Source organism: Rattus norvegicus, chromosome 10 (genome assembly GCF_021556685.1).
Source record: "Rattus norvegicus strain SHRSP/BbbUtx chromosome 10, alternate assembly SHRSP_T2T, whole genome shotgun sequence".
NCBI lineage: Eukaryota > Metazoa > Chordata > Mammalia > Rodentia > Muridae > Rattus > Rattus norvegicus.
In genome coordinates this window covers 112,895,683-112,921,720 of record NC_141543.1, presented here as the reverse complement: position 1 = coordinate 112,921,720, position 26,038 = coordinate 112,895,683, and the positions used below count along the sequence as shown (strand labels likewise).

General features: G+C 45.0%; 1 protein-coding gene across 4 annotated transcripts in view; it reads right to left on the bottom strand.

Moving 5' to 3' along the window:
• Foxk2 (forkhead box K2) overlaps positions 1–22,717 on the bottom strand; it is a 49,960-nt gene extending 27,243 nt beyond the window's left edge. For 2 of the 4 annotated variants that reach the window (XM_087572607.1, XM_087572608.1), the window contains exon 1: positions 15,465–17,333. Coding sequence is in view for 1 of the 4 variants with exons in the window: in NM_001401861.1 (NP_001388790.1) it covers positions 22,193–22,584 (392 nt within the window). In the remaining 3 variants the exon portion in view is untranslated. 4 annotated transcript variants of the gene reach the window in all.
• Between the last annotated feature and the right edge of the window lie 3,321 nt (positions 22,718–26,038).

Genomic DNA, 26,038 nt, shown 5'->3' with positions numbered 1-26,038 from the left:
CAAAGATAACCAAGAATCTAGGTATGGTGGTATGTGCCTTTAATCATGACAGTCCTAAGAGTTAAGTAGGAGGACCAGGAGTTCAAAGTCATTCTCAGCTACATACATTCTAGGTCAGCCTGGGCTACATGAGATCTTTTCTCACATACTTAAACACACGCACTTGAGACCATTCATAGCAGCACTGTCAATAATAGCTCCGAATAAAACTATTTTATGTGTTCATCTGCAGAGTAAACGTTACTAAATTCACATTCTTAAAAACTTTACAGAAACAAAATGACCCTCGGTTTTGTTAAAGAAGTAAGACTGATTTCATAAGCATACCATTCAAATTGCTTCACCTCAGGATCCATTCTTTATTACATAAGCATTCGAAAGGAAAGATGTCCAATTGATAGTCGTTCCAGAGAGGAGGCACAGTGTGTGTGTGTGTGTGTGTGTGTGTGTTGGGGGGGGGGGGATGAGAACGACACACAGTGAGGATGTATGCTAATGACCTCTGTCCTGTGACAGGCCACAAGAGTGGCAGAAACAGTGACAATCATGTAAATATCTCCTGGTGATCCAAGGAAATGTTCAAGTAAGAACGGCACAGATAGGTAGTTCTGTGGACTCAGAAAAGTAGACAGCTATTAAAGAGGATAAATCCACAGGCTGTGGAAGGACACTGGCTCTCTCCAAGGAGGAAAGGCAGAAACCTGGAGGAGAGAAAGAGCATGTCACCCTAAGCCTTTTGTTCTCCCTGTCCTCCCAGGTGACTTGCTTTGGAGGTCTACAGTCCCTTCTCCAATTCTAAAAGCAAAGGTTCTGAAGAATCTAATCTCAGATCCCCTGGCAGCCCATTCTGACCTGCATTGAAGAAGAGTTAATTATAGCCTTTGACTGCCCCACTTAGTGAGCACAACCTTGTGTTTTTGCCTCAGAAGTTTAACAGTCTGTATCACAAGGTGCTGGGAGTGTTGGATCACACACAGCCCACACAGTGTCCACCAGACAGATCTGGAGATTTCCAACGGGACCCTATAAGTATTGTGCCTAACACAGCACCACTTCTCACAGGATTTCTCTAAGATATTGATTTGTTAAAGAGGTAAACAAGATGTTTATACGGAAAGGAGTAAGTTCACTAGGCTGCTGTCTTAGATCACTAATTAGTAGTTCTTTCATTACTGATAGGCAATAAGTATTCCCAGAATACTTATCAGTGCCTTTGACCACTCTCACAACAGAGACGCAAGCAAAGAAGCAAGCTATTAACTCCTGCCCTCTATTGACCATCATGTCTCAGCACCAACATGGCAGCCAGCAGGGGTTCACACACCACTAGACAAAAGTACCCAGCTGCTGCCTATCTGGTTAAGTGAAATCTTGACTCATCGTTTATATGACCCTTAATTACTGAGCAAAGAGAATAAAGGAAATGTCTTTTACCCTTTACCTCTAACACACTGAACCTGTAACTGTGCAAAAAACATCCATTAAAAAGATAACATTTTAGGCAGATGGTGGTGCACACCTTTAATCCCAGCACTGGGGAGGCAGAGGCAGGTGGATCTCTGTGAGTTTTAGGGCAGCCTGGTCTACAGAGAGAAACCGGTCTTGAAAACCTCTCTCTCCCCAAGAAAGGACATTTCAAATGCTTTGACAATACATTAGTTTTATTTAACAATTCCAGGTAGCTGGAAACAGACTTGAAGTTTCAAAGGGAACCCATCTGGAAGGTGACACTTGGGAGCCACTATGAACACACTGAAGTCAGACCAGCAGGGGCTTAAGGACTATATGACTGCACACAACCACAACATTACACTACACGGTACTCATCTATTCAAAATGCATTAATTTAGCAGGGCATGGTGGCACAGGCCGTAGTCCCCACACTTGGCAATCATGTGGCAAGAGGACTGACTGCCTGAGCTACAAGACAAGGTCCTATCTCCAAACACTGTAGTTTAGCTAACATCACTGTTCTGTGGGTAAAAGACGACAACAATACAACAACCTCTGCACTCGATGACAATTGAGGGGCGTGTGAGCGTGAGGGTCCGAGTGCACATTCCCAGCACCTCTGTCAAAATAACTGCCATACAAACATGACACCAGTATAGTACTGGACTAGGTGGAAAGAGGACGAGCTGGAATCTCACTGGCCAGCTGGTCTAGCAGAAAAGACCAACTTCAGGTCCACTGAGAAGCCATACGCATGCACACGCACATGCACACATATATACACACAGAAAATACAGAGAGATAAACATGGGGGCTGGAAAGATGGCTCAGCAGTCAAGAACACTGGCTATTCTTACACAGAAGACCTGGGTTTAAATTCCAGCACCCACACACACAGTGGCTCACAGCTATATCTATAACTACTGTTACAAGGGATTCAACGCCCTATTCTGGGCTCTACAGGACTTGCACTCACATGTGTACATATATACATGCATGTGCATGGATAAATAACAAAATAAACTTTTAAAAAGAGAAAAGAGAAACTGGATGATGATGGTATACACCATTAATCCCAGCACTGGGGATGCAGAGACAGACAGATCCCTGAGTTCGAAACCAGCCTGGTCTACAGTAAGTCCAGGACAGTCAAGGCCAAACTGTTTTCAAAAGCAAACAAATAGTAAAAAGAAATAAACCAGCCAACCATGACCTACCCTGGCTAACAGGCTCCATTCTAACACTCTCCTCCACTTACAGCTTCCTCTTCTGATCTCACATCAACCCCAGTTCTTGACAGCCACCATCAGAGAGGAACATGTGCTTCCAGAATGCAGCCCATTAATAGAATCACTTATTTTCAAAGCATAACTATATAATCACAGCACTGGGGAAGGAAGGAGGGAGGAAAAAGAGTTCAGGCCATCCTCAACTACTTGAGCTCAAGGCCAGCCTAGGCTGCATAAGACTTCTCAAAAAATAAATAAATGAGGCTGAGAAGAAGGCTTAGCAGCTAAAAGAACTTGCTGAGGACTCCTCCCCCCAGATCCAGCATCTCTACGGTTTCCACCGCACCAGGTAAAAACAGACAACACACACAATACATGCCTGCGGCAAAACATTCATACACATTTAAAATTTACATTTCCTTTGAGTAGTCACATCTGATTGTCACCCATCTCTATTAATTTATAACAAATACAAGTCCATAACTTGAGAAGTTGAAATTATCATTGAGAATTCTAATTCTGAACTGTCTCTTGGAATCACTTATATGCTTAATTCTTCAGTAAGCCCTTTATTCTTACCTAACCCCACTTTCTAGAAAAAGCTTCTCCTGCCACACACATATGAACTAGGAAGCAAAGCTAGAGACAGCGTGTGCGGCACAAAGATACATACTCAGGTGCAAACAAACTCTAGAGCTTTAGGACTCTCTCAAGAACAGCTAAGAGAAATCACACGCAGATTCTCCCATGCCATATGTACCCACATGGGTTCCTTTGAGTAAGAAAAATATTTAAAGTTCTATAAGCTCTTTAGAACAATGGGTTTCACACTCAGCAAAACCAAGTGCAGTGCACTAGGAAATCTGCAAATGCTCATTAGAGGTGATTTCTGCTGTCAATCTTGTTAGTAAACATTTTAACTATCTAAAAGATACAAACTTGAAATGTTTTTGCTAAGATGATCCCTTCCCTCAAAGGCATGAAGATAAAAACTGGGAAAGGCCTTGGCCTAAAACCCTGGTCATACAGGAACAGAGACCCTGAAGCAGCAGAGCAAGTCCAGAAGAGAAATGGAATAGCATTCAGGAGGAAACACGTGAGGATCCAAGCCACCAGTGTAAATAACATGGAGGAGGACACCCGGGCCGTTGTGTGGGTAACTTAGGGGTAGGAGCAGTTCCATACAAGTGCTTTCAGTGGGTCAGCTGCAGGACAACATGGACAAAAGAGGCCACTAAGGAGAAGGGGAGGAGAGGAGGAAGAGAAGGAGGAAAAAGAAAGGGGAGGAGAGGAGGAGGAAGAGGAGAAAAAAGAAAGGGGAGGAGAGGAAGAAGGTGGCAGCTGATGGGGAAGTTAAGGTAATCATCTCTTATTTCCAATTCCCAAAGCTGCTTAAAAATTCCATTCTCGAGCTAGGGAGACGGCTCAGCAGTTAAGAGCACTTGGCTCCTCTTCCAGAAGACCCAGGTTCAATTCCAAGAACTCACATGGCAATTCATAACCATTTGTAATTCCTGTTCCAGGGGATCCAACTCCCTCACGCATGCAGGCAAAATTCCAATGTACATAAAATAAAAAAAAAAAATTTTAAAAATTGCATTCTAGAGCTAAAGCAGCAAAATTGGCTGTTTTCCTGAGGTGTTGAGGACCTTCCTTTCCCAGGTTCCACAAAATAAACAAACAAAATTTAAGTCTAAAAGGAAGTTCATCAGTTACCTATATATGTATCAATTTGACAACAGGAAACAACATTTCATTTTTCTTAGTCCTATCTCCCAAGGTTCAACTGTCCCTACGATATGCCAACCTTAGTGTCATGAACAGATTCTCCACCGGACAGTCCCCACCCTCTGTGTTACCCACTACCGTTTTGTTTTAAGACTAAGATTAGGCATGATTTTCTAGCAACTTCTTAAGAGTCAAGTAGGTGCATGCCTCATCATCCAAACCCAAACCAACATTCAGGTCCAAGAAAATAGACTAGAAAAGGAGCCAGTGTATGCCTAGTGCAGAAAATCCGTCAACGTTATGATGGCAAATGGGACAGTAAGCCAGGCTCTCCCACTGCAAGACAAGAATCATTTTCCATTCAACTTAAATTCAAGAGAAACAAATTACCAACCCTGTCAAAATGAGGTACTAGAGACAGATCTGGGAAGCAAATCTCACATTAAACACACACACACACACACACACACACACACACACACACACACACAAAACCTTAAAAAAAAAAGCAAGTTTACACCCTATAAAGTCTTAAATTGTCTACAAATTTCAGGTCCTGATGAACAGTATTAGTCCACACAAATAAAGAATCTTCACAGTAATCAATTAGCTCTTTACTAGAAATTATATTAGATTAAATTTTTAAACATACATTTATTTATTTATTTATTTATTTATTTACTTACTTACTTACTTATTTGTGGGGAGGAAGTACCCACCACAGAGTATGAGAGTTAGTTCTTCCCTTCTACTAGTTCTGAAGACTGAACTTGGATCCTCAGGTTTACCGGTTAACAGCCTCTATTCAATAAGCCATATTACTGGCCCAAATTGGTTTCATTTCTTATAATCCCCCAGACACTGAACCCACATTTTTAAAAACAGATTTTTTAAAAAAATCATGGAAAAAACAGACCTCAAAGACAGCTTACCCGAAGTGGCTGAAGGCTGTCTCTAAAATGTTGTGTACACTTGCTTCAACCCTCAGAACTCAAATCAAAAAAACAAACAACACTAAAAAACAATCCAGCTTAATCACCAACCCTCACTGCTTTACTCAAATTTAGTTCAAAAACAAAACATACCCTGAGGCAAGGGCTTTGAGAGCCTCCCTGGGAGTCAAGACTTTCCACAGCACCAATGTGCACTAGAATAAAGATGAGCAGCTTGGGCTGCTCCCCAGGCAAAGTGCAAGATGAGGGTGGGCCTAGTCAAAGCCAGATCCAGACTGGGAAGAATCCTAGCTTTCAGGAAGTCTATCAAGGTAACAGCCAGACACATGCTACATTAGCTAAGGAACAAAATTACCTCAGTTGCTAAACAAAAGGTTCACATGGGTCTCAACAAACCAATAAAACCCCCAACAAACTACAAGGCAAACATGATTTCCAAAGCTACCAGTTTTCAACACTACAACAGAAATCTTAAGTTACATAAAGAGACAGGAGTGACTCACCAAAGGAGCAAAAAAGATTTATGTATAATGCTCAGTGCTAGCCCATATGCTTAACATATGTTAGACCCTGGGTTCAATCTCTAACGTACACACCCACACACAAACAGGAGCAGTGCAACAAAAAGAATCCAGTCCTGAAGAAAGACCAGATGCTGGACTTACTACACAAAAGCTTTAAGCAATTTTCTTAGCAAAACATGGTGGATATTTCTGCAGTCCCAGTACTTGGGAAGCTGAGAGTTCAAGGCTAGCCTGGGCTATACAGTGAGCTCCTGTCTCAAAAACAAACAAATGGAATAAGATCTAAGGGCTGGAGAATTGGCTCAGTGGTTAAGGGAGTGTAATAACTGCAAGGATCAGAGTTCAGGTCCAGCAATGAAACTGTGAATGGTTAACAACCACCTACAACTCCAGTTCTAGGCTCTGATACCTCGGGTCTCCCTGGGAACATGCACTCACATGCACATACAGATGACAAAGTAAATCTGAAAGAAAGGGGAGGGGAGGGGGGAGGGGAGGGGGAAGGGAGGGGAGAGGAGGGGAGGGGAGGGGGAGGGGAGGAGAGGGGGAGGGGTGGGGGAGGAGAGGGGGAGGGGAGGGGAGGGGAGGGGAGGGGAGGGGAGGGGAGGGGAGGGGAGGGGAGGGGAGGGGAGGGGAGGGGAGGGGAGGGGAGGGGAGGGGAAGAACCCACCCCTCCCAATGTGCTTTAATCCCAGCACTCAGGAGGCAGAAGCAGCTGGATCTGAGTTCAAGGCCAGCCTTGAACTACAGAGATGGAGTGGAAGAAAACACACTGAGAATAAGAACAGGATACTCTTGTTGATTCTAGCACTCAGAAGGCAGAGGCAGGAAGATCACAGAAGTGTTAGACAGCCTGGTCTTCAAAGTTACAGATCAGCTGGGGCTGCACAAAGACTGTTTCTAAACAAACCAAAAAGAGAAGAGTATTTTTATCTTTGAGAAGCTAATTTCAACTAGTTAGACAGCAGGGAAGGGAGGTAGAAGTTGTCAAGCTACCAAGTCACTAAATTCAGGTTGGTTCAGTTAGGATAGTGTGCGGAACTGGAAAAGGCCTGGTTTGGTAGGATATGCTCCAGTTTGTACATTCTCTGGAGCGTCTCCCCAAGGCTCTTCAAGGACACTCACCAGAATGAATAAGACAATAAACAAAGACCACCACACCCTACTCCTAGCCCAAGACAGAAAAATGGAACCTAGGTCAGACCCGAGAAAGAGTCACACATAACCTGTGGTGAAGCAAAAGCAAGTGATGCAAGAAAGACCAGATACCTCTGTCCAGCATCAAAATAGGACCAACAGCAGGTCAGCTTTGTTCCTCTAACAGACCAATAATGGTTTTCCAGTACCACCATGAATTCTATATCCTGATATACATTTTTACTTAAAGAAACTGTACGTGCCTGTACGTGTGGGCTGGAGAGTTGGCTCAGGAGTTAAGAGCACTGACTGCGGGGCTGGGGATTTAGCTCAGTGGTAGAGCGCTTACCTAGGAAGCACAAGGCCCTGGGTTCGGTCCCCAGCTCCGAAAAAAAGAACCAAAAAAAAAGAGCACTGACTGCTTTTCCAGAGGCCCTGAGTTCAATTCCCAGCAACCACATGGTGGCTCACAACCATCTGCAATGGGATCTGATGCCCTCTTCTGGTGTTATCTGAAGATAGCTACAGTGCACTCATATACATAAAATAATCAATAAATCTTTAAAAAAAAAAAAAGAAAGAAAGAAACGGTATGTACATGTGCCCAGGCTTCCACAGCATCAGCCATCTTTAGCTTTAAAACACACAGTTTGAAAACAAAAGCCACTTTGGATACTCCCTAATCAACCAATCTTGAGTTTGAGGTCAGCATAGTCTGCATGAGACCCTGTCTAAAGGGCACTCAATGGTAGAACACTTATACAAGTGTGAATTGCCTCGAACATTTCTGCCTTGTTCTGCCACATTCATTTGTTTTGTTTTGCTTGTAGGGGTCTACAAATCGTGTGCATGCCCAGAGCCAGAAAAGGGCACTGCATCCCTTGGAACTGAAATTGCAGTCAGCTGTAGGTGTTGAACACCTGAACTAGGTCCTCTGCAAGAGGAGCAAGTGTTTATAACTGCTAAGCCATTTTCTCTAGTTATCTCCCAAGTTTTGTTGCTGTTTTAAGATTTTTGTTTTTTGTTTTTTGTTTTGTTTTTTTTTTTAAGACAGTCTCACTGGCTGGCCTGTAACTCTGTAGATCAGGCAGATCTGGAACTCACAGAGATCTCTGCTGGCCTCCCAATGCTGAGATTAAAGATGTGCACCACAACGGCCGGCCCTAAGATTTATTTTTATGTATGTGTTTGTGTATATGTACAATGTGTGTAGGGGTGCTATGAACTGAATTTAAGTCCTCTGTAAGAGCAGCCTGTGCTCTTAACTGCTGAACTATCTCTGCATTCCCCAAAAGTCAAGTCCACTGGCATTTAATTCTAGCACTCGAGAAACAGGCAAGTTGATCTGAGTAAGAGGCCAGCATGGTCTACAAAGTGAGTTGCAGGGCAGCCAAGGCTACAGAGAAACCCTGTCTCAAAAACAAAAGCAAAACAAAAAGCCTACGTCAAGGGCCAATGAGATGGCTCAACAGGTACTGGCTGTAAAGACTGCCAGCCTGAGTTCTATCTCTGCAATTCCTATAGGAGGGAGAACCATATGTGTGTGTGTGCCCCCTCTGACCTCAGTGTGAGTACATATTGATATATGCACTGAATACCTTTTTAAAGCCTATACTGAACAACTCACTAGGCCACAGAGTGGTTATTTAGGCGTACTTAGGATATACTCCAGGAGAAGAGTAGGAATAGTAAAGCCAGGATGGATAGTTAACCTTTAAGCCACATATTCCTGCACTAAGTTCAGATTGCCATGAAAAAGATCCCTCTAACAGTTCAGAAATGGTAAAACAGCTTCCTTCCCACTCTTCTAGCTGTCTCTAGCAAACCTGTTTATATTCTGTTTAAGAAAGAATCCAGAGGGGCTGGGGATTTAGCTCAGTGGTAGAGCGCTTACCTAGAAAGCACAAGGCCCTGGGTTTGGTCCCCAGTTCCGCAAAAAAGAACCAAAAAAAAAAAAAAAAAGAAAGAAAGAATCCAGAGACGAGCTTTGGTACTGCAGTGAGTCTCAGTAGCTTGGATAATAGTCACTTAGTATGGTTATGGTGGCTCTAACACATATGTTACCACTCTAGTAGACCAGGGTGGCCAAAGTAGAACTCAGGTTAAAGAACAAAACCAAATCCCAACCAGTGTTGAGCCAACCCTCATTAACCACAACGATGTGTCATAGAAGACCATGTCAAGCTAAAGTAAGCTGGACAGAAGTACAAACGCCTAGTGGACGGACAACAGCTACCTCAGCCTTGGGACAGAACATCTGTCATTCACAACATAGAAGGGCATTGCACTGATAAGTCAGTCTGCTTTTTTTTTTTAATTCATTTTTTTAATACTCTTTTGGATATGAAGAATCTTTTGCTGGTTTAATGTTTGGTGGTCCCACACTGGGCCTAGACACTTCCAGGCTCCTTCTCCAGGTTTAGAAAAGGCATGTTCTGCTGAAAGCTGTCAGGACTCCAGTCAGGTACCATATACATAAACACTCACCAACAAAACCCAACCTCTTGTTGGAGTTTGGGATTTTTAGGTTATTTCAAAACTATAATAATTTTTTCCAAGCTACTTTGGAACTGAGGCTTCCATATAACTTGACCTTCGAGTCTTTTCAGATTTTCTACAAAGAAAATTCCCCCAAAAGATTCACTAGGCTCTCATTCAGTGTGCTTAGGGTTGTTGACAAAGGATCTTCAGGTCTCAACTCTCAGCTCTGGTACCAGGACCTTCCTTCCCCTTTACCACAAGGCCCACCCCAACCATCACACAGAAGAGAGAGGATCAAGCAAGAAACCAGAGCAGCTTTTGTTATAGGCAGAAGGCAGATGCTATTGTGGGGGCAAAATTGAGACGTCTCTCCCATAAGCCACCAACAAACCCAGTTTGAGCAGGAACTAAGGTCTCAAGGGAGTTGAGTTTGACCCTCAAATGCGCCTACAGTTATTGTGACTATGTGGATGGAGTCATCTAGAGAATACAAAGATGAGAAAAGTTACGAAAGTCAGTTTAGAACTGAATTTAATCCAGGCTTTCTTGCTGATTAGTTAACACTGGTGAAACATGCTACTCTGTAGGACAGAAGGCACAATAAATTGGAGGTAATTTATGCAAACAAAGAGTTCTGAGCTTTTTATAATCAATTAATACTCTTTTGGGTATGAACAATCTTTTGCTAATTTAATGCTTGTGATTTTTGAGAAATATCTGGTTCTGAACGTAGGTCAGTGACTTCAGTACATGTTCGCTTTTTTAATTAACCCAACAAGTCTCAGGAAGCCTAAGGCTGTGAGATACAATTCATTAAATCTAAGATAATATTGGCACTGTGTGGTGCGTGCCTTTAATCCCACCACTTAGGCAGTGGAGGCCCAAAGATCTCCGAGTCTGAGACTAGCATGGTCTATATAGTTATAGGACAGCCAAAGCTATGTAGTAAGACCCTGCCTCAAAAGGAGGAAGGGAGGGGGAGGGGGACAGGGGAGAAAGGGAAGGAAGGGAGAATGGGAGAATGAGAGACTGAGAATGAATGAATACTAGGTAGTATGGTTAGGTGTTATAATTAGGTTTTATGAAGTCCTAGTTAGGGTTACTACTGCTGTGATGAGACACCATGACCAAAACAACTTGGGAAGAGAAGGGTTTATTTAGCTTATGTGTCCATATCTCAGTTCATCATCAAAGTAAGTCAGGGCAGAAACTCAAGCAGGGCAGGAACCTGGAGGAGCTCAAGCAGAGACCATGGAGGGTTTCTTACTGGTTTGCTCATCTTGGCTTGCTCAACCTGCTTTCTTATGGAATCCAGGACTACCTGCCCAGTGACTGCTCCACCCACAATAGGCTGGATCCTCTCTCATAAACAAAATACCCTTATAGTCTTGCCTATAGCATGATCTTGTAGAGGCATTTTCTTAATTGAGAGTCCCTCTTCTCAAGTGACTTTAGTGTCAAGTTGACATAAAACTATCCAGTACATATGGTTTCTAAAAATGGAAGTTGCAATAAAAAAACAAAAAAACTGAGATGCCAGAGTTCAATAAAGGATCCGCTGCCCAAGCATCCATGAGGACCCACGTTCAACACTACCACCCCCACCCACTGCATGTAAAAGCAGATGAAGTGGCTTTTAACTCCAGCACTAGGGAGACAGAGACAAGGCACCAGCGAGAGGAAATGTGGTTGCAGCATCTAAACAGCAATACCCAAGGCTGGCCTCCATAAGCTTGTGTGTGCACCAACACACAACAGGAGATGGTAAACTAGCAGTGTGTGTGTGTGTGTGTGTGTGTGTGTGTGTGTGTCAACACATAACAGGAAATGGTAAACTAGTAGGAGAAAGTGTGTGTGTGTGCACCAACACACAACAGGAGATGGTAAACTAGCAGTGTGTGTGTGTGTGTGTGTGCACCAACACACAACAGGAGATGGTAAACTAACAGGAGAAGTGTGTGTATGTGTGTGTGTGTGCACCAACACACAACAGAAGATGGTAAACTAGCAGTGTGTGTGTGTGTATGTGTGTGTATGTGTGTGAGTGTGTGTATACCAACACACAACAGGAAATGGTAAACTAGCAGGAGAAAGTGTGTATGTGTGTGTGTGTGTGTGTGTGTATACACCAACACAAAACAGGAAATGGTAAACTAGCAGGAGAAGTGTGTGTGTGTGCGCGCATGTGTGTGTGTGTACCAACACACAACAGGAAATGGTAAACTAGCAGGAGAAAGTGTATGTGTGTGTGATTAGGTTCACAAAACAAAGTACTAGTACCGTGCTTCTGCAACTGGGGATCCAAAGGAACCTTAGAACATGGGGAGAACAAGTCAGGGAGCCACACCCAGCTAGACCTCAGTCCCCATCCTATTACATCGGCACCTGAGTGTGTTTGATTAACAGTGATGTTAAACCAGCAGTAAATGCACAGACACCAACTGACATCAGCCAACTATGCTGTGACATTTCTAAGGATCGAAAGTCTGTTTGGGATTTGGTGCTGACTCTGGAAGACCAGAGGGGAACAGCTATGTGAGAAGAGGAATTAGAACTCAAGATGCTAATGATAATAGATCACAATGCGCCAAGGATATCAAGGAAGCCCTCTTGCACTCTAAACTACGCAATGCAAGGGGCTGCTGCCAGGTTGTTCTTGAGACCAGTGTTACTTACCAACCACTCTTACGGTGCCCTAAGCTGCTGTGCCACCTGGAAAACAATTGATGGCTTTCAAAGCTTACAGAGCTCAGTTTCAATTGTACACTCCTCCCAGGAAAAAAGGTATGGCCTGGTTCTCAAGTATACATATACATAAACATGAATTTAATAAATACAAACAAGGGCTGGGGATTTAGCTCAGTGGTAGAGCGCTTACCTAGGAAGCGCAAGGCCCTGGGTTCGGTCCCCAGCTCCGAAAAAAAGAACCATAAATAAATAAATAAATAAATAAATAAATAAATAAATAAATAAATAAATAAATAAATACAAACAAAAAGCAATGTAGAGACTGACAGAAGCTAGAAGCCAAGGCGGCACTATCCAACCAGATTCTAGATTCCACTGGGATCCCATGAGGAAAGAGTAAGTCCTGATTCTCCACCTACTATGAAACAGGAAGTGGTTCACAGGGTAAAAATGGAGAAAGCAGCACCTCATACTGGAAACTGGAGAGACACCTAAGTACTAAATGAAGGGAAAGGAAACCAGGGACTTAAAAAGCCTCAAGGCCAGTAAGAGACAAAGGCAAGAACGCTCATTCTGTCCTCACAGGAAGAATACGAGATGCAAAGGTTTCAGACCCAAGGACAGTAACTGCTGTGACAGTCCTGCTCATCTCCAACCTCCAGCAAACCAATGCCAGAATTATGGTATTTCCAGGCACCCTGAGGAGCAGTAGTGTGCCTCTTCACCAATGGTCATCCTGGAAGACTGTCTGTCTGGCATCAGGGTGGGAGGCCTAAAACAGGATCCACATCTTCCTGACATTGTCCTGGGAGACCCAGCCTCCAACAAGCAGAGGTCAAATTCTTATGACCATTCCTATCCCCTAGAAAAACAATCAGAACCAGGCAGGATCATGCATGCTTGTAATCCCAGCATTCAAGAGGTAGATACAGAATGATCACCACAAATTCAAAGCCAGCCTGGGCTACCCAGAGAGAGATCCTATCCCCAAAAGTCAAACCAAACCAAACTAAACCAACTAACCAACAAGACAACTGCTGTTTTGTCTCTAAAGAACAGTGTAGGGTTGGGGATTTAGCTCAGTGGTAGAGCGCTTGCCTAGCAAGCACAAGGCCCTGGGTTCAGTCCCCAGCTCCGAAAAAAAAAAAAAAAGAAAGAAAAAAAAAAAAAGAACAGTGTAATTGGGGTTGGGGATTTAGCTCAGTGGTAGAGCGCTTGCCTAGCAAGTACAAGGCCCTGGGTTCAGTCCTCAGCTCCAAAGGAAAAAAAAAAAAAAAAGAACAGCGTAATTTAAAAACCAGTAGCTCCTTTCTCCCCTAACAGGAGAGGAAACTGTAAAATTAAATAAAGACAAGCTTAAAAAGAAAAGACAGGGCTAGAGAGGTCAGCAAGAACTGGCTGCTCTTCCAAAGGATCCTGATTCAATTCAATTCCTAGCAGTCACATGGCAGTTCAAGCTGAAGTCCCTTCCAGCCCCTGTGGGCACAAGGCAGTCATGTAGTATACATATACACACGTATGCAAGCCTATACATGTACAATAAATAAGATTTTAAAAAGGAAAGAGAAACACATCACTAAAGGTGTCAGGCTAATGAACAAGCAGGTCTCAAAACTGATGCTACACCTAACAGTCCTCTACTTTCCCTGCTCTCTGGATCACAGAGCTGGAAGATAGGACAGAGACAACACTGGTGTCCCGTGTGCTCAAGCCTCATGGACCCTCAGCACCAGGTTCCAAGCACTAAGCTCAGGTCTGTGATGGTCAAAACAAATGTGGCCTCAGGTCTGTGTCCCAACTGGGACACAAATACGATTCAACTGTGCTGTGATGCAGACACTCATCCCAATCACAGAGGGAGCAACCAGAAAGGTTAAGTATGCTGGGATGTAGGTACCATCTACCTGGGAACCAGCCCTTGCTGTCAGCCAAGAGGTATGCAAATAACTATCCCAAGTAACAAGACACAGGCGTCTGGCTAATGAACTGTCCTATCTCAAAACTGGCTGGGTGTGGCAGCACAGGTGGCAGCACAGGTCCCAGCACGTGGGAGGCAGGGCCAGGCAGATCTCTGAGTTCAAAGCTAGTGTGATCTACCAAGTGAGTTCCAGGATAGCCAGCAGCCAGGGATAAGTAAAGAGCTGTTTCAAAGTTAAAAATTGATGGCTGAAGTAGGAAAAGGCACCTGACATGGATGTAGACCTGAGTCCCATCTCCAGAACCTTCGTGGTGGGAAGGGTTTCCACAAATTGTACTGACTGCACAGGATGGGTGGATGGATGTGCGCGCACACACTGAGAAGATGAAAAATGCTTTCTTTTAAAAACTGTGGGGGCTGGGGATTTAGCTCAGTGGTAGAGCGCTTACCTAGGAAGCGCAAGGCCCTGGGTTCGGTCCCCAGCTCCGAAAAAAAGAACCAAAAAAAAAAAAAAAAAAAAAAAACTGTGGCAAGGCTGGTCGTGATCGTGCAGATCTTCAACTCCCAGCACTCGGGAGGCAGAAGCAAGTGTATTTCTGTAAGTTTGAGGCCATCCCAATCTACAGAATTCCACAACAGCCAAGGCTAGAGAAACCCAGTCCTGAAATGGATGGATGGATGGATAGATGGATGGATGGATGTTTGGATGGATGGATGGATGTTTGGATGGATGGATGGATGTTTGGATGGATGGATGGATGTTTGGATGGATGGATGGATGTTTGGATGGATGGATAGATGGATGGATGATGGATGGATGGATGGATGGATGGATCTTCGGATGGATGGATCTTCGGATGGACGGACGGATGGACAATAAACTTTTAAAAGCTGGGGCCAGGAGATGGCTTAGCAGATTAACAACTTGCAGTGGCAAGCCCGAGACAGTACTTTCTTCTGAAATCCTAATGTGAGACAGGAGGTAGGGGCAGAAAAGTCACTCAGAAGCTCACAGGCCGGACTAAAGCATACAGAGTAGCAGAAACAAGAGAATTTACCTTAGTAAGATAGAAAAGGAGAACCAACTCCCGAAACCGTACTCTGACCTCCACATCTGTGCAATGGCATCCATGCACGCACCTACACTTACATACAAAAAGACTGAAGGAAATCCTTTAAAATGTTAAAAATGTTAATTACTTAAGTCTCAGACAGCCTACACTATCAAGTAAACATTAAAATGAACAGAAGGCAGGTCAGTTGGGAGACACGGCTCCTGCCACGGTTCTCTGACCTCCACGTGTATACTGTGACCCATGGACATGGACACACAAGAGAACTTGATGGTACACACCTTTAAGGCCAGTACTCAGGACACAGTGGCAGGCAGGTTTCTGTAGGCCAGCATGGTCTTTGATCTACACAGCAATTTCCAGAGCAGCCAGGGCTACATATTAAGACCCTGCTTCAAAAAACAAAACCAACAACATCATCAAAAGACACAAGTATAGAGGTGCCTGTGGCAGGTAACTGTGTCTCACCACTGGAGTGCCAAACAAGTCCCTGGGCTGGCAATGGAAGTGACAATTCCAGAGTGACTGCTCCCAGTGTCCACAACCAGTAATGAGGTGCACCAAGGTGCCGAGTGACTGTGCACACGGAGCTTGCTTGCGGGCAAGCCATGAGGCAACTACTGACACAGCAGAGCAGTGTATACACAGCCTCACCAGGTCCCGGCCCCGAGCCCAGGCTTTCATCTGCTCAGCTAAAGAAGCTCACGTCAAGCAACCCTCACAGCCCTTGGTGAACAGACACCGGGCCTTGCGAGGGCTGGGGCTAGGTGTTCGGATCAGCTCTGCCTGCTTAGGTCTTCTCCAGCAGGGAACTATCCTCCAGCTCACACTTGTCACTCCACCTCCAGGCAAGCAGGGCCTTTGCTGCAAACCTGCTGCCGCACAAGGTTTCCAACTCTAATCTTAGCCCTCCATCCTTTCATGACCCTCTCCCCCTCACTCTACATCCTCTATCCTGTCTGTCCTCACCCTGTAAAAGTTATGGTCCCATTTCATGGCCACCCCAACCAGACAACCTGTTCTTACGTCTCCTTACTGATACAAGTGTTCTCTGAGAACCATGGTTCTGGGCAACTCATTAGGCGTTGACCAGTCACCAAGAGTCACCTCCACTCATCTGACAAGCTGCAGAAGCCACTGCATGACCATCTGCAGTCTCTCTACAGTTTTCCCTGACTTACAGAACAAGCCTCTAAATATGACCCTACTAAATACCATCTTCAAGTCAAAATCTATGCGAGGAGTATGGCTACATCACGAAGCACTGCAGAGAGCCAGTTCAATCAGGCTGAGATGGAAATAGGGGTCACTTTTCTTAATAAGCATAATTTATTTTGCAATAATAAATAAATGAGGCAGCAAAACAAGGTGGTGCACACCTGCAATCCCACCCCTAGAGAGGGCAAGGCAGGAAAGTCATGGAGTTAGACACTGTCCTACAGCGAGACCATCTCAAAAACTACTCTTAGGCAATAATAAACTATTCTTTCTGTTATGAAGGATATTAGTCTAGACTCTGGTTAAACTTAGGGATTTGGGGCTGAAGAGGCAGCTTGGCGGCTAAAAGTACTGGAGGCAGAGGACCTGGGTTTGGCTCTACTCACAGAGCAGCTCACAATGTCTGCAACCTAGTTCCAGGGGCTGCAACAGCCTCTTCCAGCCTCTCAAGGCACCCGGCAAGCCAGCGGTGCAGACATGTGAAAGTAAAACACTCATACAGATAAAATAAATTACATAACTGGCATTTTCAAAGTTTAAAAGCAACCATTAAGCTGGGCATGGTGTACATGCCTTTAATCCCAGCACTCAGGAGGCAGTCAGGGAGTTCCAGACCACTGTATAAAGACTCTCACATATACACGCATACATACACACACACCTACATACATACTACACACATACATAAATGAGCTACTTATTTGAGGGTTGGAGATGGGGGCTGGAATGATGGATAGCTCAGTGGTTAAGAGAATGTTCTACTGCTGGAGATCTAAGTTTGGTTCCCAACACCCATGTCAGCTCACAACCACCTGTAACTCCAGCTCTGAAGGATCTGGCATCCATACCCACACACTTACATGTATTTTAAAAAGAAAAGATTTTAAAAGCGGCTTATTTAAAAAAAAAAAAGTTGCTAATTTTGATGTTATATTTGTTTGCTACCATGACAACAGGAACAAACCCAAACTTTCTGGTCCCACTGATTTCTTTTTTCCGTTCTGTTTTTCGAAACAGAAGTTTCTCTGTGTGGCCTTGACTGTCCTGAAACTCACTGTGTAGACCAGGCTGCCCTTGACCTCAAGAGAGTCACCTGCCTCTGCCTCCTGAGTGCTAGGACTACAGGTGTGTGCAACTACAGCCTGGCTAACCACTGGTTTAAAACTTTAGTCTTAGGCACTAAACTTAAGTCATTGGACAGTGAAAGACCCTGTACTCTAAAAAGGCTTACTTTGCTGTGTTAATACTTTTCTGTTGCTTTGATGAAATAACCATACCAAAAACCTCGTATAGAAGGGTTTGTGGGGTTAGGGATTTAGCTCAGCGGTAGAGTGCAAGCACAAGGCCCTGGGTTCGATCCCCAGCTCCGAAAAAAAAAAAAAAAAAAAAAAAAAAGAGAGAGGAAAAAAAAGACTTTATTTTAGCATATCCTTATCTAGAGGGATAAAAATTAACCACTTTTGGGGTTGGGGATTTAGCTCAGTGGTAGAGCACTTGCCTAATAAGCGCAAGGCCCCGGGTTCGGTCCCCAGCTCCGAAAAAAAGAAAAAAAAAAAAAAAAAAAACCACGGCAGAAGGCACAGTAGCAGGCAGCAGGAGCAAGAAGCAAAGAGATCAGATCTTGAACCATGAGCTTGAAGCAGGGGGTTAAAATAAAAAAATTAAAAATAAAAAAAAACAACTAGGAGGGGCTTTTTATTTGAAAAGCCTACCTACCCTTAGTGACATATTCCTGAAAGGCATACTTCCTAAACTTCCCCCAACAGCACCACCAACTGGGGACCAAATATTCAGCTACCTGAGCCTAAGGGGGACACTTTCACTAAAGTGAAAGCAATACTTCACCAAGTCCAAAGCCACACTTGAGCCTTGCACACCCTCCCTCTGAGATCCTTCTCAGCCTGGATCCCATCCATTCCAGTGCAAGAGTACAGGTTCATTCGAAGCTGGGAGGTTTCCTCCACCTGCCCACCTTCAGGAGACCCTACAAATCCCAGTTTAAGAGGACCAGTGCCTCTCCTAAGTCACAGGGTCTCAAAAAAAAAAAATTACATTTCCCTCACATATGGCTTTGCATACTTGGCTGAAAAACAAGGATCTGTAGAATCATGTGGATTTTTGTTTTTGAAAATACACATGTCAGGCTGGAGATGGCTCAGTGGTTAGGAGCACTGACTGTTCTTGCAGAGGTCCTGAGATCAATTCCCGCAACTACATGGTGGCTCACAACCATGTGTAATGGGATCGGATGTCCTCTTCTGTTCTGTCTGAAGAGTGACAATGTACTCATATAAATGAAATAAATAAATCTAAGAAGAAAAAGAAAGTACACACACCCCCATTGTTGTCATGCCTACTGAGTCCCAAGTACACATCCACAGTGGGCACTGGGCTCACCAGTCAGTGCAAAGGCATCTGTACTGTTGCAACCACACTTACTAAAGATACTCACCATAGGATATGAGTAGTCCTATTCAAATAGGTATGCCAAATCCATACAGTATATCCTACTTCAATGAACTGATCACACTTTAAACCACCACTACTGTACTTCATATCCTTGCAAATTACCTTTGAATTTTGTTCTCTTAGGCAAGGTGGTACTTGTACACCTGGCTAGACTGGAACTCAAGAGAAATCCTTCCATCTCTTCCTCCCAAGTGTTGGATGGGATTAAAGGCATGCACTAAGATACTAACCCCTTTGAATTTTTAAGGTAAACTACAAAATGCAAACATAAAAATAAAAGTTCAAACTAGGATAAAATCATGGTGGTTTAAATACAAGACCAACAAGTACTGTGGTGGTGCACACCCTTAATCCCTGAGTTCGAGGCCAGCCTGATCTATAGAGCTAGAGCTGGTTCCAGGCCACCCAGGGCTACACAGAGAAATCCTGTCTCCAAAACGAATCAAATATAAGGGCAGCCAAGGACAAAAACATTAAGAATATTTCAAAGCAGAGTGCGCCAGTCAGGGGAGTTTATAGATCCCAGCATGCAGGGTTAGTGGATGCTGGGCAGTGGTGGCCCACATCTTTAATTCCAGCACTTGGAGGCAGAGGCAGAAGATCTCTGAGTAAGGCCAGCCTGGTGTACAGATTAAGTTCCAAGACAACCAGGGATACAGAGAAATCCTGTCTGGAAAGAAAAAAAAAAGCTGGGGTGGGAGACTCACTAAGAGTTCAAGGACAAGTTTACCTAGACAACAGAGGAAGAAATGTATTTGGAAACAAAGTAACAAGAGTATTCACAACAGTTGTAGTACACCAGTTCCTAGGTGGAGGCAGTAAGGTCTCCAGTTCAAGGTCACCTTGTCATAGTCTCAAAAATATTTCAGCCTTGGCATAACCCTTCCATTATATACTCCTAAGTGTGCATGCCGGTACCTATTTGTTTGTTTAAACTTGAAAAGATTTTGGGTCGCCACAGTGTTGGTTCTGTGGTTAAGAGCATTGGCTGTTCTTCCAAAAGACCCAGGTTCAATCCCCAGGACCCACATGGTGGCTCAAAACTGTGTAGCAGCTCCAAGGAATCCAAAGTCCTCTTCTGCCTGTAAAGGTAGCAGGCACACATGTGGTGCACAGGCACACATGTGTGCACAGGCACACACTTGGAGCTGGAGGGATGGCTCCTGAGCTAAGCACATGTGCTGCTTCAGAAGAGCTACATTTGGCTCCCAGCGCCTATGTCCAATGGTTCATAACCACCTACAGGAGATCCTCTGATGCCTCTGACGAACCTACCTCACATGTACATACCAACACAGACACATACTCATAAGTTTTAATCTAAGTTTTTAATTTAATTTGAAATTTAAAAATAACAATAAAAAATAACTTGTAGGCCAACAAGACAGCTTACTGGTAAGGGCCCATGCTGCCACATCTGATGATCTGAGTCTGATACCCAGGACCCACACAGCAGAAAGAAAATATTGACTCCAGCAAGTTGTCCTCTGGCCTCCATGTGTGTGCTGTAGCGAATGCAAGCAAGGCACAGATATAAACAAATGTAATTTTACTTATTATTTTATTTATTTATTTTGAGGCAAGGGTTAGCCCTGGCTGGCCTGGAACTCTCTATGTAGTCCTGGCTGACCTTGAACTCATAGAGATCCACCTGCCTCTGCCTCCTAAGTGCTGGGATTAAAAGTGTGCCACTACACCTGGCAACAAATGTAACTTTATATTTATTCTATTTTGTGTATGAGAATGTGCCCGCACATATGTTTGTGTACTATGTGCATGCCCAGTGATGACAGCATTTAGAAGAGGGTATCTGACACCTAAAGTTTTGGCTGTAATGTGGATGATGCAAACTGATCCCAAGTCCTCTGCAAGAGCAACAAGTGCTATTAAACACAGAGACTGTTAATATTTTTAAATAAATAAATATATATATAAATACTTTGTAGCCAAGCACAGTGGTGCCTGCTGGAACACCATCCCAAGGATAAGAGATATGGAATACACACACATCAAACCTAAGTTAAAACCACGGCTCTTACCATTATCTCCAAAAACTGAAAGCAATTAAAAACTTCAGTCTGTGGCAAAAGCTGTACTAGCAATGATCTAGAAAGGAACCTGAGGAATAATTAGCATTTCCTAGAGAGCAAAGTTGTTTTTCAAGCACAGTAAATGATAAGTTTATCCAACCACAGAACCAAATTGAAAATTGTTTTGTACAGTGATTGACAGTTCCCTATGAGGCTCCCTTCTCACTCTACACAATCTTATAATTCCTTAAAAAACCAAACACTCTTTGTTCTGTTTTTTTGTTGTTGTTGTTTTATGAGACAGTGTCTCACCATACAACCCAAACTAATCTAGAGTTTACTATACAGTCTAACCTAGCCTGGAACTCAAATTTCTACTGTCTCAGCCTCCAGGGTGCTGGGATTACAGGTTGAAGGCACTGCACCCGGCTAAAGGTGCTTTTTAAAAATTACTGTGTTGAAATATCCAGTTTTCCCAGATTTCTGGACAGGTTTTTAATCCTTCATGTTTGGGGTTTTTAATTTTCAGGCTACAAAAACATTGGGGGAAGAGAACTGTTAGGCTTAAGACACTACCTCCAAAATGCCTTGCCATTGAAACGTGAATTTAAAAAAAAAAAAAAAAAAAAAAGGTAACAGGTATCTATTCTTCATTTTAGATAGGTATTTTAGTTCAGGGCAGTTTTCCACCACACACAGCTTAACATCTCCCTTGGGTGCTTCCTCCCTGATGGTTAGGCACACAGCACTCATAAAACTTCCACCCACCAACGCTGGTGATGATGGCAGGGAGGGCTGAGGGTTGAAGACAGAAATGATGGTTTGTGTTCTGAGAGTCCCATGTCGGACTGGACAAAGGGCTGTGGGCTAGGATACCAGTGCATGGGAACGGCGGTGTGAGGGCAGACATGAGTGGGCCAGCCAGGTTAAACACTCCGGGTGGAGCGCTGGGGGTTGTGGTCCCAGCTCTGGTAGTGGGTATTAAACTAGGGTAAGTCAGAATCAGTCAGGTCTTGGTTATGGTAGTGAATGGATCCTGGTGGTGAGTCTAGCCTTCCTTGCTCCTGGATAGCGGATCAGGATCCCTCCCTGATGGTGACCAGAAGGTCTGGTTCAGGGTCTGACCCTGCTCATAGGCAGCTGATGTGGGTCTTCTGAATCCTGCCTGATGATGGTTAGGGGGTCTGGGTCCCGCCCCTCCCTCGGGGTGGCTGCTGTGGGTCAGGGTCCCTCCCTGCGGTGGGTAGCCACTGTGGGTCAGGTCCAGGCCGCAGCCCCCGCCCGCCACTCACACGCGCGGCAGCTGCAGCGGCGGCGCCCCCCGCCGCTGGAACACCCCGTCCACGAACACGCCGTTCTTGCCGAGACAGCGCAGGTAGAAGTCGCCGCCCGCGTCCGGCCGGGGCTGCGCGGGTTCCGGGGCGGCCGCGCTATGGCCGCCGCCCGGGGGCGTGAAGATCTCCAGGTGGCGCCGCGAGATGAAGCTCGAGTGGCCCATGCTCACATCTACCGAGCCCTGCGACGAGTTGCGCCCGATGGTCACCGAACGCTTCTTCATGAGGTACTCGAACTCGCGGCCTTCGAGCCGCGCCACGGCCCAGCCGCCCGGCGGGGATCCGCCGCCCCCGGCCCCGCCGCCCGCGGGAGGGGCGCCCGCGCCCGAGAGCGCCGCCGCGGCCGCCATCGCCTGCGAGGCCTGGCCGATCCGCGCGGGCGCCCTAGCGGGCCGAGGCCCGGGCGCGGTCGTGGGCCGCGCGAGCGGAGCACGGTCGCGGAGACCGCCGGCCGGCGAGGAGAGCTGCGAGGGCGGGAGCTCGCACGGCCGCGCGCCGGGCCCTACGACGGACGGGCACGCCGGCCAATGGGCGCGGCGCACGCAGTGGGGCTACCGAGGCCGGCCAATGGAAAGCTGCGCCGCCGAGCGCTCGCACGTCCGGCGTCGTCGCGCGACGCAGGTTGGCCGCAGCGGCGCGGAAAACCCGGGGCGGAGTAGGGAGTTGGCGTGGGGCCGCGCGCGTTCGCGGACTGAGCGGGGGTCCAAGGTCATGGTGGGCGCGAGTGCGCCCCGGGAGCCGCTAGCCACTCTGACATTCCGCCCTAGGCTGCGTAGAATCATGCACGCTGCTCGGGAACCTGCCGCATTGACCGATGTGTCACAGCGCAGGGCTGTAACAGAAATTATCCCAGTAATACATAGAGTTCTGCACTCAGTAATTCATACCAAGGACTGCAAATCTGAACATTTTGCCAATTTGTGTGTGTGTGTGTGTGTTCCCATCTCTCCCATTAAAAAAACGAAACCACTACGGGGCCCCGTGGGAAGAGCAGAGCTATGGAGATCGAGCCGGCTGTGAGGGGCTCTGGAAGCCCGTGCCAAGATAGAGGCGAAGCTGAGACCCCTAGTGTCTTCCCTGGGACCGTAGGGTAGTGGATGCACCTGCTCTAGCTCTGGTAAGAGAGGTACGTGGTCATAAAGAACGTCACAGCAATATGGTGGCCCCTGGGTGCAGGCGATGGGACACAGTGTTCTCTCACTGATGTACAAAAGGAGTTCAAGTCAGGGAGAGTGGATAGGTTGAGAGCAGTCTGGATTTAAGCTGCACAGGATAAATATGGTCATTCTAGCCAAGAGCTTCTAAATAGAGGCCCCAGACTGGAGGCATCAGAACATTTTGCATTTTAATTCATTCTATGTGTCTGAACTTACAATAAATTTAATAGAAATTAATGTTCCTTTATAACATTTACATATCTTATTTGACATATATGTGCCTGTAATTACAGTATAAATTCCTAAGGGTTCAAACTGCTTTCTACTATAAACATGGCAGAGAGCCATTTCATTAAATATTAATTTGAGGCATTGTAGGTGATGTAGAGATAACTATGGAAATGATATAACTAGGTAAGAATGTAAAGACAAAACACAGTCAAAGGAAAAAAGCATGGTCAAGAGCAAGAAATGTTTTCCCATTCTTAGTGACACTATTGCGTTGTCCTGAACTCTTGCTTTAATATGTATTTGAGCCTAGGGTGGGTTTGAGGCTGTACCATGTGCCTCTAGCATCTATAAAACAGGGCTAGATCTAACTTTTAGCAGACAAAGCAAACACTTATGTTGCTTTGTTTGGCTTTTGTGGTTGGTCTTGGTGTTTTCTGTGGGGAGGGAAAGACAGTTGTATATAGCCTTGGCTGGCCTGGAACTTATTATATAGGCCAAGGTCACCCAAAACCAAAGAGATCCACCCACCTCTACCTCCCAAGTATTGGGATTAGAGGCATGAGCCACCATATCTGGCCAAACCAAACACTTATAATAAAGATACTTGTTTTAAAGCAATTCTTCAATATACATGTAAACTTAACCATTTATCACAGATGAAAACTACTCTGTATACTAATAGGATACATGTGCCTGTCTGTTCCTGTGTATGTATTGTAGAAGAGTCTGTGTGTCCTACTGTGGGACATGTGGACACCAGGGATTTATGTCAGGATGTCCTCCTCAGTGGCTTTTCTCCATTGTCTTTTTCTGAAACAGGGTCTGTCCACGAACCTGGAGTTCACTGTTTTGACAAGGCTGGTTGCCCAGTGAGCCCCCCGGATACACTTGCCCATACTCCCTCCTATGCCCCATTTCCACCCAGATGAACATTTGATCCTGCAGGATATAGAGCATCATTGATGTTTTTCAGAGTTGATCCATATTTGTTGGTTGGTTGGTTTGTTTGAGATAGGGTCTCACTATATAGCCCTGACTGGCATAGAACTCACCATGTAGATCAACAGGCTGGCCCAGAACTCAAGAGTTACCTTCCTCTGCATCCCAAGAACTGAGATTTAATGTATACTCCAGCAAATTTTGATTTTATGATTATCAATGTTAAGAACACTGATTTATATAAACACACAGCTACAAAATGGCAGAGTGTGTCTAAGATTATCTCAATTGTTGGCAAGCTTATCTCAAAAATAAATGTAAGCAAAAATCCTGATACCTATTGGAGGGGCTAAAATTATTAATATGACTGTCAGTATAAGGAGCTGGCAATGATGTGAAGCAACCGAGGCTAGAAATCCATGTGGCGCCGTGAGAGATGGTTTGTCTCCTTCTTTATTTCCTTTTGAGGCATCAAGTACCCCAGGCTCACCTCAAACACTGAAAGTTCTGAGGATGACCTTGAACTTCTGATCCTAACAGCACCTCCCATATGGTAGGATAAAAGGCACTTGCCATGCCTGTTCATGTGGTGCTCAGGATAGATCTAGGACTTTGTGCATGATAGGCAAGGAAAATCTGATTTTTTTTATGAATTTCACAAATGAATAATATACGTTCCATCTTGAATTTTTAAAAATATTCCAAGTTTTTCCTTTAGAGGCATGGGGGGTGAGATAGGTTTCTCTGTGTAGCCCTGACTGTCCTGGAACTCCCTCTGTAGACCAGGCTGGTTTTGAACTCAGGAGATCTGCCTGCCTCTGCCTGCAGTGCTGGTATTAAGGCTTAAGATGTTGGGATTTGAGAGGGAATATCACTAGACATGGTGGCTCATGCCTCTCACCCCAGCACTTGGGAGGTGACGGAGGCAGGAGAATCAGTTCAAAGCAAGCCTTGGCTAAACGTGACGGTATCTCAGAACGAAGAAGAGAAGTTGAAGATCAAGGGAACATACATGGAAGAGAGAGAGGTATGGCCGGGTACAGTGGCCTACAACTGCCTCAAAACCACCCAAGTTTGAAGAAAGGAAGCAGGAAGGTGGGCGGAGGGAAAGGATTTGTTTCGTCTTCTGAGATAGTTTCTCCATCACTTATTTCCGTCTACTCTGAGACTCACTATGTAGACTAGGCTGGCCTCCAACTAAAAGAATCCCTCTGTCTCTAACTTATGAGCACTGTGATCAAAGTTGTGTGCTCCCATATCTGTCTGGGATAGTATGATTCTGAGACTTTATTGAATACTCTCCATCAGTGACTTGAGCGCAGTAGTCACATCTGCTGGGTTGGCTAAGACAAGTGGATCCCTTGAGCCAGAGTTCAAGGGACCAGGCTGTTTCTGTAGGGGAGGAGAATGCAAGGGAAATACAGGGAGGAAGAGAAAAGGTAGAAGGGAAGATGGGGAAGGGAAAAGGAGAAACACA